Consider the following 15,509-nt stretch of genomic DNA (forward strand, 5'->3'; position numbering starts at 1 on the left):
ATTGCTAGCTTATTAAAATGCTGCACATGTAACATCATTGCAGTAATTAAGGAATGCAGTTGCACGTTTGCCGTACATTTACCCTGAGATGTGTGTGCTGGAGCGCTTTGCGCTGGTGGCAGGGGCTGTGGGGTTCGCAATCTGCAGCCCTTCCAAAGGTCTCTGCTGCACTGCAGGGCTGTTGCTGTTCAGAGCAGTGCCCAGGGTTTATACAGACAGGTTTAGTTCCACTCCTGGGCACCTTTCACTTGCTGAATGGGGTGACCCTGCATCCTCAGGCTCCTGCTCAAGAACAGGATACTTTCCTGAAAGCTGACCTAGTTTTTTCACCTGGGATCTTAAGGAGTGAAATCTTGTGAAAAATATGGTGGTGTGAAAGGATTGTGTTGTAATAAATGTACATTTATTGGTAGGTATGGTTAGAACAGAATGTATAATTGTCGTTTTCACTCCCTTCATGACCGCACAGCAACCATAAAATTTTGAACATATTTTTAAATAATTTTTTTAAGCTCCTCTCTCCCTTCGCTTCCTTTTCTTCTGCCAGCTGCTGCATCTTTTATAATCAAATATATATAGTAATTGCATTTATAATTGATTCAAACTTTATATTCACAGTGCAACTTCGGATTAAAAATGTGGAAAAAATATAAATCTTGACCATAAAATAAATTTTATTGATAGCCTTATGTATTTTTTTACGTTAATGGGGTTAACACATATTCTTTAAATTTTCATCATTTCTTTAAATATATTTTCAATTTAGTATCTTAAACTTGCAAAGTAAATATTCAGTTTTACTGGAAGAAAATGGCTTATGTCTGCTAAACCTGATGTAAACATTAGATTCTTATTTCCAATTTTCATACTTACATATGTGACCTTACTCATAATATTTGAAAATACTTTAATAATTTTTTCATGTACAAAAGTTGTAGCCAAAGGAGTGCATTTTTCTTACCATATTTTTTACATTTTCTGAATTTTCTCTTTTTTCTCTCCTTACTGTGTTATGACTGCAAATAGATTTCTATCTAAGTAGCAGCAACTTTGTAGCCTGTTTAGAAAAATGTAAATAGGGAAGCTATAGAAAAAGCAAGTTCACTAAAGGTCCATTTATGTGTAGAAGTGGCAGACTTTAGATGCTGCATTTCAAAGGTTGAATATCTACTTCCAGAAGTACTGATTAGCAGTAGCTCTAGAAAAAAACAATATTAATGTATACTTTGCTTATAGAAAGCGTACAAAGGTTGGCTTTAGAATATATCAACTTATTTTTCTTCAATGATTTCTGTCATTGTCACCTGCAAGCATATTGTAAATTTATAACAAATCAGATATAAGTATCCCACTATTTATACTTTTCAAGAAAGAAAGTTAAATGCAGGGTACAGAGATCACAGTCTAAAGATCAAAAGGCTTTGATTTGATGAACAGGTAGTCTCTTCCTCCTGAGCAGATTGAAGGGCAAAGAGATCATTTTGATATGGGTTGCTATGACCCTTAATATAGAATGCATGCAATTATTTTGCCATATACACCTTCTCTGGTGTAGACAAAATAAATTCTACTTGAATTCCTGTATACCCAACGTTTGTCAGCTCAGAAAACTTTTCAGAAATGTTAATAGCTCATGTCAATACTGTGAGTGAATGGGCAGAAATTCATCATTGAATGTCTCCAGAAAGGACAACTGCCAGTCTTGAGTTTCTCTTTTCAGTGTTTTTGTACAGATCAGGCGTGGGAGCAGGGAGCTCAATGAGTATTTGTAAGCTGCTGCTTAATATGCAGAAATGCTACATCAGGAAAACTTCTGTGAGGCTTTTGTGGCCACACCTCCTCTGTCTTGGAGTTTAGAAAATAGTACTGTGAAAGGCATGTCTGGAAGTTACTTTAAACAAGTTTCCTTTTATTCTGACAATAACTGAAAATACCTACCATTACTTAATAGATGTGTATCCTGTTTTTTAATATCTGCTCAGTAATAATCAAGAAAGTAATGGCAAATATTCAGTTTAATCTAAAGTACACCCTTTATCCTAGGCATTCATGGGCTGATATGAAATTGATGTCAATTGCTTTCTTAATACAGAAAATGGCAAAGGTCTATAATAATACTCAAGCACAGTGATCAGTGCTTATTGACATTTAAACTCCTATTCATAAGAAACTAGAAGTGGTCTGTAATAATGTTTTTCTACTCTGTGTCTTGATGCAATAGCTATTTAAATGTGGGCCTCAGTTTTTGTAAAGGACTAGTCGCAATGACATAAGAGGTTATGATGTATCAATCTAAATTGTGAGTGAAAACTCTGAATCTCTAATAGACCACTAATGTGCTTTATTAAGCACAGATCATCACACTCATGTAGGGTAAGCCTATGCAAAGTCTCATACTTATTTTGGAGGAGCTGTCATTACTTTATAAAGGTGGTTGAGATTGAGATTGATCTCATAATTGAGAACTCCTTTGTGGATTGGTTTTATTTTTATAATTACCATCACTGTATGCACTCTGTCATTAAACTACTCATTTTCTGAAGTTATGAAAATCACCCTTTGACATCAGAGGAACAAAATTTTCCTATTCCTACTTCTCATTTTGCTATCTAGTAATTATTAGTAATAATGCAAAATAACTGGTTCATATTAAATAAAAAGGATTTTCCAGTTCTAAAAAATAAGAAGATATGATTTTTACCCGACATTAAATATCAAATGAAAGTGTAAAAGACCAAGACAAGCAGAAAAAACAGATGTGTGGAGTTGAGATTTAAAGTTCGGTCACAAATGTTTAAACATGGCTGTTTAGAGCAATTTAAGTGATACTATGAAAATAATTAATTTATTAAGTAATTAGAGCTGTTATGACTTTTTTATTACATAAACTTTTGATGATGGGGAGGTTATTTTCCCCTTCCCCTAAGCTCTTTTCTTCCCCCTACTGAGTTACCCACTTTCTGCTGTTCATGTCCATAACTGGAATTTACCGCTGTGTTCCTATTTCCTTTGCCTGACATATCAGAGGAATAGCCATGAGCATACTGAGCCCCATGTAATGCATAACCCCAAACATGAGCAGGCTTCCTGGGCATACTCACCCTGGGTCTGAGCTGCACAGTTCAGCTGCTGTGGTTCACTATACCATGGCTTACTTGAGGGATGCAAACTGCACCAAGTTCAGTTTGAAACACACACAGCAGAAAGTAATTGTGCTCGTGCCCACATTTTGGCGTTACTTGATTGGAAAACTTAGAAATACAAGGATCTTTGTTGAGGTCTGTCTCATTTTTAGACAGGCTGGGATCCTAATTCTTTTCAGTAGAAAATTTTGTAGGCATTGAACTACAAAATAGTCCCGTTTTCACTGCCTGATCACATATATAATCTAAAATACATTTTTAAGAGCACCAATCACTTGTCCTTCTGTAAAAGGGAGCTGGATTAGTAATTTGAGTTGTTAGAGTAGGACCTATACCCTAAGAGAGAAGTGTTTGAGCCTGCTTTAAGTTAGTTTCATGTCCAGCATCCTAAAAACATATTTTGCAGATACAGCTGCCTTCATTGTCCATCATAACTAGGATGAAACGCACTTGTATCTGAATAAATTGCCCACTGCAGAGCAAGTGTTTCTTGTCACTATTAATAATGTAGTAAGCTCCATATTACTTTTTTCATATAGGGTTATGAATGTCATTTTCTAGGGAAATTCAGAAGTTAAGGCAAGTAGGTGGGTTATTTTCTTCTCTAAGTTTGAGGTGAGTGCTGTACTTGTCCTTTGTCTTTTCTTTTTCCACCTTTTACGTCTTTTAATTTTTAGCCATTATGGCATGCATGAGCCATTTGTTCTTAATGTGAACATTCAAATACTATCTTGTAAATAATATAAAAGTAATGTTTCTGCTTAGATACTAATGATGTTTTGTCTCTTGAAGTGAAATATGTGGTATTCCACTAAACAGTAGTGTTTCTACTACAGACCACTGCTTTTAGCCACATTGAAAGATTTCTTCTTCATTGACTTTTTTTTAATATATTCCAGAAGAATTTCAGAACTTAGAAATGCTACCAGATTTCATCTCTAGTTTGCATATAGGCCTCTGACCAAGATATATTCTAGTCCCTTATTACACTAAAATGAATTAAAATTCCTATAACTTGTGTGCTTTCTTTAGAAAAAAGTAAATGCTAATATTTCAGGAAGTCAATACAATGCGTTAAAGGATTTCTTTACAATTTTATACTAAAACCATTTTCAGCTTAAATACCTTGAAAATTCTTACTTAAATTCTGTACAAAATAAACTGAAAGCAACATTCAATTGCAAATTTAATTTAAAAATTTATTCTAAATTTTCATTGAATTAAAATTTTATTCTAAATACTTGCCTTGTTTTTTAAAAGTCACTCCAAAACATTTCCAAGTGTTGCTTAACATTGTTTACCTATAAGAGCAGTCAACATGTCGAATAGATTCAGTGTACGTATTTAGGCCTTTCATTTAAAATTAGAGTTTTATAACACTTTCCTGCTAGTTAAATCACAGTGGAAAGTTAATGTCTTTTCCATATACTCCTTGGTTATAAAGGGTCAAGTCTTGCATTTGTGGTTTTCTATTTTCTTCCTAGCGAGTGATACATTTCTTAACTCTATCTGAAATTACTAGCAATGAGATGTACACATATTTGTGACCAGCTACTGAGTCACATATCTTCCACCACCCTAACCCTTTCAAATCAATATTTCTAAAATTTACTCCAGTATTTGTTACAAAAAGGGGGGAAAAAAAGCATCAATTGTACTGATGTTGAGTGCATAATTAATTATTCTGTAATGCACAATTGATTAGGTACTCATCTTGCACCCTTACACTCAGCTACTGCCAAAAAAATTCATCACAATTAAATCATAATTCATGTTTTGAAAGTCAAAAATAAAAATACAAAAGATCTGCTAAAAATCTGATTCAGCTGAAATAAAGTAATTCCACTGTCTTTTCGGTTTATAGTCTGAAAGGTTAGAAAATTGTGCTTGCTGCACTTAAATCTGCCAAAGTAAACAAATTTAGCCTTATAAGATTTTGGAAAATTCAGGCTATTTCTCTTTCTGTATTGCAGCCTTGAGCAGTCATGACTTTTTATTCAATCTTGTTTATATACCTGGCCACCAAAAAAAAATTATCTGTTGAACAAACAGCAATTTTGGCTGGATTTTACCTGCAAATGTTTGTGTTAATAGTTACCAAATTCAGGAGGTTTTCCATCTCAAAGTAGTCACAGACATGTTCAGACACTGCACCACATCATTTAAAAAAAAAATCTGAGTTTGGTCATAGAATTCAGTCACCTGGAGGCCAGGTTGGGTACATACTGATGAACATACATATTGATTATAGGAATTCATGCTTTCTTAATGAAGTTTAATGAAATGTGAACTGTAAGAAAGCAGCATTTAAAAATTCACTTGAAAAACTTGAGTGTTAAGTGGAGTAGAATGTTCAGATTATTTTGACTGGTCAGGTTTGTGACCTGAGAGCTTATGTTTTTCCTTATGTTTTCCATTTAGTTTCAGTGTAATTTTTTAATAAAGATTTATCAGATGTGCTGCTTCTCCACTTTCTCATTGAACCAATTCAAGGATGAGAATAGTAGGAGAAAATAGATATGTTGCATGCTGTGCTGAAAAACATTAGAAAATACATTATCACGTTTCAAATTAAATCTGCTTCCTTTTAACCTTTGTAGCAAAATATGATAAAAAGAGATGTCCACTTCCCTCTCTACAGTATCTTGTAGCTGTACCTTGTAGCTGAGTTAGTGCCTCTAAACTAAGTTGTTCTATTTTAGTGCTCTGGTAAAGCCTCATCCTTTCATGAGTAAGGATTATTGGTAGTTTTAAGTTCCAAACAGCAGGTTAATTTATGAATTCTGTTAGTCACATTTGCTAACAATGGGAAGGCCATGACTACTAATCTGTAGGTTCCCCTTCCAGCAGTCCATATTTCTCAGAAGTTTTATTTCATTAAGATTTGAGCTTAAATCACTCTTAAAACCTTAAAGAACCTGACATTTCTTCTGAAAATAGTTACCTCCTTTGAATGTTTTCCTATTTATATGGGATTGCTCACGAATCTGACTAGAGTGCCCACTATCTCTTCTTGATTGACAGTTGGGTTTATCATTAATTTTTTCATATGGGTTTAAACCAAAATATTTTCAACTGTGTTGTAAATGTGTTGTAGGGGTATCCCTTTTTGTGAAGCTGAGGAAAAATCTGTTCATTGTACCTTGCAAGACATTTGAGTAATACACAGTTCTAATCTTTTGCAGGTCTGGTTTGCATTTGTCAATGGCTTTTCTGGACAAATTCTTTTTGAAAGATGGTGTATAGGTCTTTACAATGTGGTAAGATAATTTGTGTGCCTTTAGTTACATTTAACCATGAATGTTTCTTGAGTAAGCAATCTTTAAGCAAATCCTCACCTCTAAAGTTTTGCAATTTTTCTTTTTAAACCACCTAGATGTTTACAGCAATGCCTCCTCTAACTCTTGGAATATTTGAGAGATCCTGCCGAAAAGAAAACATGCTGAAATACCCTGAATTATACAAGACTTCCCAAAATGCACTGGACTTTAATACTAAGGTACATGTTTGTAAAAATCAAATACAAAGCAAAAATTCATAGGATACCTACGCTTTTTGTTCTATGCTGCTATAATTAAAAATTGAGGGGATTTTTATTACTACTATTTCCAGGTGTACACTTTTCAGTGAATGGTACAAATCTCATGTACATATACATATATATATATATATATTCAATTTTACCAAGTATGGACCACAAGGATTTCATTTTTTCAATTCTTTTTTTTTCCTTTTTTTTTTTCTTTTTTTTTCTTTTTTTTCCTGCTGGTAATAAAGCTGTCTTCTGTAGGCAGAAGTGATTAGACCTCGCTGTTGCTGGGCTGTATGTATTTGTACTGTTATATGGAAATGGATTACTGAAGCCTGTGGAGAAGTGTTGCAGTAGACAATGAGAACTGTCACTAGATTTGTAGAGGGAGGGACATGGTACTATTCTTTGTCAATTTGGAGTTGTGATTTTATGGTTTAATTTTGAGTTTTGGGAAAAAATACTTGGAGTCAAGAATGTGTCAGTGTGGATCAAAAGGAATCTGAAGCTACTTTTGGTGGGAAATGTGTGATGTTCATCTTAGAGAGACCAGCATAAGTAGTAGTAAAAGAATGTAGGACTTTTTAATACAGAAAATACAGAAAATTTCTACAGCATTGCCCATAAAAAATCTCTTTTAAAAAACTAACTTAAACTTGTGCCTGAATCTGTGATTTCATGAGTATTTGACTTTTGTAAAAGATTCTTCTGATTTTATTTTTTTTGTAAATATAATTGTGACTTTTCAAGTAATGCCATTTGATGTTGAACTTGGGGACATTTTCAATATATCCTGGAATTACCAATGCCTATGTGTGATGATCTGCAGTAAATATGCAGAGCTGATACAGCATACTTAACTCTTATATCTGCACCACTTGTGCTATGAAACTGGAGTTACCTCAATATATACATAATTATTTGTCTAAACGATATTTGTTTACTGAAACAGATGAGATTTTTCTCCTTCTTCCTCACTTCATCCCTTCACAAACAAAAGCCAGCCCGAAAGTTGTAAGGACACTGTAACACAGTCTCTTGTGTCCCTGTGAATGCTTTCCAAATATGAGACTTTTCATGGTCCCATAAATACAGACACTTTCGTGTTGTGATAGTTTTAATAAACAGTGTGAGTTATAATAGTACTTTTTCTGTCTTAAAATAAGCTTTAATCTTTTTTTTTTGATTGCGCATATGTATTAATTGTAAATTCTGTGACTGTTCCCATACATTTGCTATGAGTAAATGTCTACAAACTCACCAGCTACAAAATTCCCACCTATATAAGTTGAATAGTTGGTGTTAAAGATTTGGAAACATTACTGCCTTGAATATTGATGCAGATATTTGTTATGGTAAAAGGGATCAAAGGTTATGAGGTCATGACAGAGGTTAAAGGATTAGCATGGAACAAAAAGAATTGGTCAGGAAAATGGAAAAGTAGAACTAATTTTTCTTGCACCCACCTGTGCTTTCTGTCAAATAAAAAGTTCTGGTAATGACACAGCAAGAAGGATGGACAAAGGTTAATGAGTAGCACAAGTTTAAATGTGCAAAGTATTAGAGTGTAAATTGGACCATGCAACCAAGTGTAGCTGCATAATCTAACAAAAGATGTTGAGACATTGTGGAAAATGTGAGACAGGCAACTTAATTTCAATTGTTTGAACACCTTAACACTCAAGATACACATCAGTCAGTTACAATAAAAGCCATAACAGTCAAAAGCATTGTTAGTGAAGAAACCAATATTGCCATTGAAAGAAATGGGCTACATATTGTTTATTAAGTCTTGTTATGTCATTATGCAATATATTATGGAAAGGGTTAGTAGAGTGGTTTTTCTTGAACTTAATGCAATCCTTTGCAGAAAGCAACTTCTACAAATGAAAATTAAGTTCGAAAGTAAAACTTCAATTGTTTAGCAAATACATTAAAGGAATTTTAATATGATCAAATTGTACTCCTCAAGAATGGAGTATGTAAGGAGAACTTCAAGGAAAAAACTGATATTTGTCCTTTTCTAATTCCTTTGTGTGTGGGAATGTATAGGTTAGGCATATGTGTAACTCAGGTTTTAATTTTTCTACTATCTAAATTTATTCTTATACTAAATGCAAATTATAAAAGCTAGAGTCCTTTTTAATTGCCCGCTTAGAATGTAGCAATTGTTCCAGATGCCTAGTTTAGTTTAATTTTTCTGATTATATTCCCATATTTTTATATTTTAATTTCCCTTCTGAATTGAAATTAAAAGGAGGAGATAATACACACTTTTTTCCAAAGTATAAAAATAAACAAATGACCCATGAAGAGCTAAGAGGCAGAAAGTGCCTGTCAGTTATATTACTTCACAGTGGTGGCCTAACAAAAACACATTTTGTGAATCTAACACATGGATAAAAAGAAAGGTCAGGGTTCACAGAGCTAGTTTATTGCAAATGGTTCTCATGGATTTTCTGTTTTCTCTTTCTTAGGTTTTCTGGGTTCATTGTTTAAATGGCCTCTTCCACTCATTCATTCTGTTTTGGTTTCCACTAAAAGCCCTCCAGCATGGTAAGTATTATGAAAAATAAAAATATAAATGTTGAAAAGTACAGAATTTCTAAATATTATCTTTTTTCTAAGGGAAGCTTTATAAATAATAGCAGTTCAGTGTGATTAAATTTCAAGATGCCATTTCTAGAACTAAACCAGATGCCATATACATAAAATGTTTTATTTAAGATCTGTGTAAAAGCAGGAATAAAAATATGTACATATACATTTAACTGTCTCAATAGTGTTGATGTAAAGTGAAACAAGATGGAGAAAAAGAAATTGCTATTTAATTATACTAATTTCTATAAAAGACACTGCCACAGTAAATACCTACACAATCCTAAAACGCTATAATTGCTTGTATTGTTTCTTACATTTTGTCAATATTTCGTTTAATTGTGTATACATTCTGTCCAGTTAGTTCAAGGCCATACTAATGTTCTAGTTTATATTTCTAAGAGTGTGATTGTGGCAGAGGAACAGTGGCACCTTGGACTGCTCAGTCCTGTTCGTCTTCTAGTTCAGCTGTTGTATGTGCTTGAGCTGCAGTGCATACTCTAAAACCATAATCTCAAATTCAAACTGAAATCCCTGTTCAGAGCTGTAGCCAATCCATGTGAGATTTGTGCATTGCATCATGGATAAGCGTTCAGTGAGTGTCTGTGGTGATGCAGAGTAGAGTTCATTTGTGAATGGCAGAGATGCCTGTACAAGCACTTGTGAGAGCTCAGCCTTCTCAGCCTGCAAACCCTGGGCTAGAACTGTCTTGCTGGCAAGTGGCCTCTGTGAGTCTGAACAAATGGCCTGCTGCCTTCCCCTTTCATTGCTAGAGACAGGATGGGTAAGGGAGCAGAACTGGGATTTGGGGGAATTGTGTACATTGTGAGGAGATACAATCAGTACCTAGCATAGGTCTGGTGGTGCTGAAAGTTTTACAGGAAGGCGATACAAGTGCAAAAAAATATATGCTATTAAGTAAATCACTGGTGTCTGCATATGTGGAGAGGAAAGGGAAATAATGCTATTAGTTTCCTAAGGAGTACCAGAGCCAGGAACTTCTGAGAACCAGTCCCTGCTTCCACCTTCTCTTAACAAAGACGAGGTGCAGGTAGATCCTGAAATATGAAAGGTATAGCTTAGCTTTGTGCATTAGGGTGCTGAGTCCCATCACTCTGAATGGTGGAATTAGGTTTAGCTGCCTGCCTATTCCTCTGTCTTATTCTCACTATGCTCTTTACTGCTAGGTATATATTGTAAAGCAGTGCAGTGCAATATTAGCAGGTATTTATTAGAATGTTGAAAACCAAACCTTGAAGATGATTAAAATCTCTTGGTGCCCTTCTCTTGATCAAATTCTCATGTTTAGTCATAGTCTTGGTTTCCACCTGTTTCTTATCTGTAAGCAGAAAATTTCAAACTGCATATGTCATATCAAGAAATACGTGATCAGAGAGTAAGTATGGATTTGTAAGAATTGTTGGTCAGAATTGGCTCCATGGGACCTTACCATTGCACAATACACAAAATTTACACTCTATACTGTCATGTGGATACAAAAAGTGACACATAAATCTTCACAGAAGCTTCTTCAGATGCAACTTTGTCAACATGAATGGGAGAAGCCAAACTTGAATATACTAGTAAATTCATTGGTGCTCCCTCTTTTGTGTAGTCTTCAAAATTAGCTATAGTCTCAGCTTTTTTTTTTTTTCAGGCTTCAGCTGTTCTTCCTGGTGTGTTAGTCTGTCCAGGTGTGTTAGTCTGTCCAGGAAGAAAGTTAAATAGGGGAAGTGTCAGAAATGCAGCCAGTGTCACTAGAGCTAAGTATGCAGCCATTGTGAGCTCCTCATCATGGAATGGGAGACAGCTAGGTTAAGGAGGACTCCTATCCTAATATTGTTGTGTGAAGTTGTCCCCTGCTGTCTCTTCCAGAATATCAGGAAATACATCATTTTTGTCTGTGTTAAACTGTCTTCACAGGTCCTGAAAAGCTTTTAGAGAGGAGAATTCTTCATCCACAACCAAAATGGGTTTAATTTCAAGCATATATAAAGATGATATGAAGGCTGGAAAATCATTCAACACAAATATGAAAACATACTTAATTAGCAGTGTTTAATATACTATGTGCAAGCTGAGATAATGGAAAATAAGTGTTTCCAACTGTTTTTATCAGAATTTATCACCATTTTTGTCACCTTTCTTTGTCCAGCCTAATCAGAGGAGTTATAAATCCATCCCTTAATTCCCCCCACATAGAAATACCTTTATTCTTTTCTTTCCCCAAGTACAGCTTTTTTAAAAAATCCTTCTTTATTATTATTTTCTTCTTTTTTTTTGTATTTTACTTTTATCCTTACTTACTACATATACAGCATTTTGATTACTCCATATAATGCAGTAAAAAGCAATATCCAGTGGTTAGAACCTCTACAGCAGAGTGTTATAATTTTGTTGGTTTAGTTGCAGTATATGAACAGCCTTCAATGATAAAAGCATTTCAAAACTGAACATGGGAAAATGTAGCCACCTCAGTACTTTCAATTGAGAATAAGGAATTTCCTCATAATAATTCAGTTGTTCATTATCCCATGTCTAAAAATAAATTTGATAGAACTGGGATCAGAAAAGCCTATGCTGTAAAAATAGTCGTGAACTTGTGATAAATAATGGAAAATTCACTGTTTTAGAATTGTGAGCTTAAGAAACATGGTTTTTTATGAAAATATGATTTTTTTTATGAAAATGGGTGTCTTGAGAGCTCTGACTCTGCATAACTGATGTGTGTGTGTGTGTTTCCATATGTGCCAAATGGATATGGACTTCTATGAATCCACATATTTGAGTTGGGTACACTTTGAACATTTTATGAATGACAAGCATCTCAAGAATTTAAACTTGAGTATATTTTGCATTTTTACTGAAATCGAATTCAGGAATATGGATAAGAGCAAAGATATGTTTCCTTACCAAAAGTAACAGAAATCAAGAAAATCTGACTCCAAGTTTTCTACTTACTTACATGTTATAATCAATATATACTATAACCATTATATTTCACATCTTTCTGAAGATAAGATTTTATATCTCTGACACTAAAAGAAATTCTAATTGCACTACTACTGAATACAAAGTTGGTCTTATTATTATATGGTGTCACAAAAAGTTCCTATTTCCTGCATAATCCCTGAAGTCACTGAAAGTTTTAGAGCACCAAACATGATACAAGTCATAGTTCTATACTGCAGTTCATAGTTCACTGCAGTTCAAGATGAAATCTCTTAGTACCCTGTAGAAGTGCTGCCTCTTTTGTATCAAAATTAAGATCATATATAGTCCTGTTGTGAATGTTTAAATGTTTTTATTTTTGTCCCTGTTTTCTTTTCCAGGCACTGTATTTGGCAATGGCAAAACTTCTGATTACCTTCTCCTGGGTAACACTGTATACACTGTAAGTCTACATTGGCTCTTAACTATTTTAAAGAGATGCTGCTCCTTTTACTATTAATTCTATTCATAAAAGATTCAGTGCACTGCCTTAAGAAGTGCCTTAAGAATAAGAAATGGCTCTTGAATGACTCTTTGAGAAGATTTGGAGTGCACTTTGTGTTCTAATTCCAATTTTTAAAACAAAGCAGTTTAATAAAGATGCCGAAGATAGATTTGTTCTTTACTGTTAACTGTCTGGGGTTTTTAATAATGGGAATTATAATTCCCTAATTAGCATGCTTATTAATTTAGTTTAAGTTCTTGAATTGGAGAAATCTCAGGTTGTTGATTATAGAAATGGTTTGTGGACTTCTGATGATAGAATTCTGTTCTCTCTCTCTCTTAATTTATCCTGAGGCCTTAAAAGAGGCATTGAGCCTTATTGAATAAAGGTTGTGGGATGGCTTTTCAGAGGCAATCAAACCACCAGAAATACACCTGATCCACACCTAACAGTAAACTTCTGTTGCTCTCATAGATAGTCATAATTAGGGTTTTTTTTCCTTTTTATCTTTTATCTCCTAGAATAAATTAGTAAAGCTAAACATGTGCTTTTCACTTACTAGATATGAATGTTTCTCAATATTGGGTTTTCTAAGATCTCTCTTAGAAGTTATGCTTACTGTCCTCTGTTCTTCAATGTTAGAAGTTTAATTAATTTTTCAAGTTGCTCACTGTTGGCAGGTACAAAAAAGAAATTAATTCTTCTATTAAAGTAAGGGGACTGTAATATAAATTCACATCAAAATCACTTCTTTGGGGAATAAGGAAACACCATCACTGAAATAAAAGGAAAATATTTTAGACACATGCTAAAACAGAGGTCACAAGGCTGCTCATATGTCACATTCTGCAACTGCTTCTCAACTTGGAGAGCTGAAACTTCACCATCTTGAGAGGTTAACTTCTTGCTACTAACCTGCAGAGTGGTCAAGAATTTCCCAAAAAAACTATTTTCTTTCACTTCAGGTTAAAAGTCTGGGGAAATATAGAAGTTGCAATTGAAGTTTTCCTACTCTTGCACAGGAATTCAAGGAAATTTGAAGCATACATGCAAAATTACCGTGGAGAGATTTTTTGGTTTTTTAAAATCTTTTCATGTAAAGTATATGAGTAGTAACAGTTGTCAGTCATATCAAAATTCTGAGGCTAAAGTAATTCTCATTCCTCATACTGTTTACAGTGTGATTTTCAGACATCTGTAGTCATCAATTCTGCAAAACTCTGTATGAAAAGAATTCGGAAGTTGATATAATTTAGTATCTTGGGATCCACAAATAAAATTCAGAAATATGCAATGATTTATAATATGTCCTGGAATTATTTCTTTAAACATAAATTCCAAATAGCAATAGAGTGCTGTGAAAATGTCTGTATGACCATTTCAGAGAGTCTTTTTTTTTTAAAAAGCTCAGTCTTTATACAGAATACCAGTTTGAGTTCTTGCTCCCTGGGTAGGATTTAGTACACTATTGAAGCAGAGGAGGGAGCAATAAACCCCATATTCTTGAGGGAGTGGCTGTGTGTAGTTGGTGATTTTGTTAGGGGTATCAGATCTGATCCCACCACAGGTCAGTAAAGGCTCTTTGCTCACACTGTGTATCTCCTTTTGTAGAGATCTGCAGTGTTTATTTTGTGTACACATTTTGTCTGTGCAGCAGCAATGTTTGATCTTACACTGAAGAATGTTTACTCTTATGACTGAACTAAGTAGCAAACAAGTGTACCAAAGGAGTTTGTTTGGGTTATTTTTCCATAAATTTTTTTATGCATCCAAATACAGAACCCAAACTGGATAGACCAAGCAAATTATAATACTCATAATGGTCCTCAATTTTCTTCTAATTAGATTTCACACATGTTTTAGATAATGAAATTGTGGTGGTGTGACTTTTTTTTTTTTGTCCTTAATAGCACAGTTGAAACAGGAGATTTCAGGATTTCAGAATTGAAAGTATAAGCTTATAGCTGAAAGCCTTCTGTACTTGTATCCTTCTGTGCCCAGACAGAGTGAATGATTTGTCATACATATTTAACTACTTGCTTCAGCTTCTGATTGAAGTATATTTCTTCTGAATTTCTGAGTCTGCTTGAAGCTTGATACAAAGAAACTCACTGACAACCAGTGCTACCAGGTTGTCCAACAAGCTAGAATTTGAACTGTAGCTGTTAGAGTTGGAGCTTGGTCTTTGTGACTCCTTTTATCAGCCTCATATTCTTCAGATTACATGTAAAGCAAAACTTGTGATACACATTCACAAGTGGGTTACAGAATGTCATAACTATTTGTTTGGTAAACAGAAAACTTCTTTGAGTGAATTTCAAAGGAAGGAGATAAACAATTTACCTGGATCAGCTAGTCCTTGTTGTGGGATTATAAACTTTCTCCTGTTGCTCATCTGTAAGCTAAAATGGAGCATGTCCTACAAACGTGATGTTTTCAGAGATTGCTCTATAAAAAGTATAAAGATAAGAAAAGAGTAAAGATCAGAGGGAATAATGAAAATTACATAACAGACTTAGTCAACTTGTTATTGTATGCAGAACAGAAGTCTTATATTACCAACATGTAACTTGGGCTTTTCAGGGTTTGGTGCAGATGACTCATTTACTAATGACATGAACAAAACTTTTGGTTGTTTTTTAAATTCAGATTAATGTAATCTTGAACAATTGCAAGGTTTCTTCAGTCCAGCATCTATGTCTTCTAAATCTCTCTTGATGTAGAAAGTTGTAGTCATCCTGTCTGTAACTGGAGGGTCTTCAGTGTCTACAGAAGAGGACTACTACACTTTTCACAAACCTTT

The 15,509-nt window shown here is 34.2% G+C and overlaps 1 protein-coding gene across 3 annotated transcripts in view; it reads left to right on the forward strand.

Annotated features, from left to right (window-relative positions):
- The window catches only part of ATP8A1 (ATPase phospholipid transporting 8A1), a 102,179-nt gene that overhangs the window by 62,366 nt on the left and 24,304 nt on the right, over window positions 1-15,509 (forward strand). For all 3 annotated transcript variants that reach the window (XM_064418293.1, XM_064418292.1, XM_064418291.1), the window contains 4 exons: window positions 6,329-6,403; window positions 6,520-6,642; window positions 9,150-9,228; window positions 12,603-12,664. In XM_064418293.1, the coding sequence (XP_064274363.1) occupies window positions 6,329-6,403; window positions 6,520-6,642; window positions 9,150-9,228; window positions 12,603-12,664 (339 nt within the window). The remainder of the gene's footprint in view (window positions 1-6,328; window positions 6,404-6,519; window positions 6,643-9,149; window positions 9,229-12,602; window positions 12,665-15,509) is intronic.

This window comes from Passer domesticus, chromosome 4 (genome assembly GCF_036417665.1).
Source record: "Passer domesticus isolate bPasDom1 chromosome 4, bPasDom1.hap1, whole genome shotgun sequence".
NCBI lineage: Eukaryota > Metazoa > Chordata > Aves > Passeriformes > Passeridae > Passer > Passer domesticus.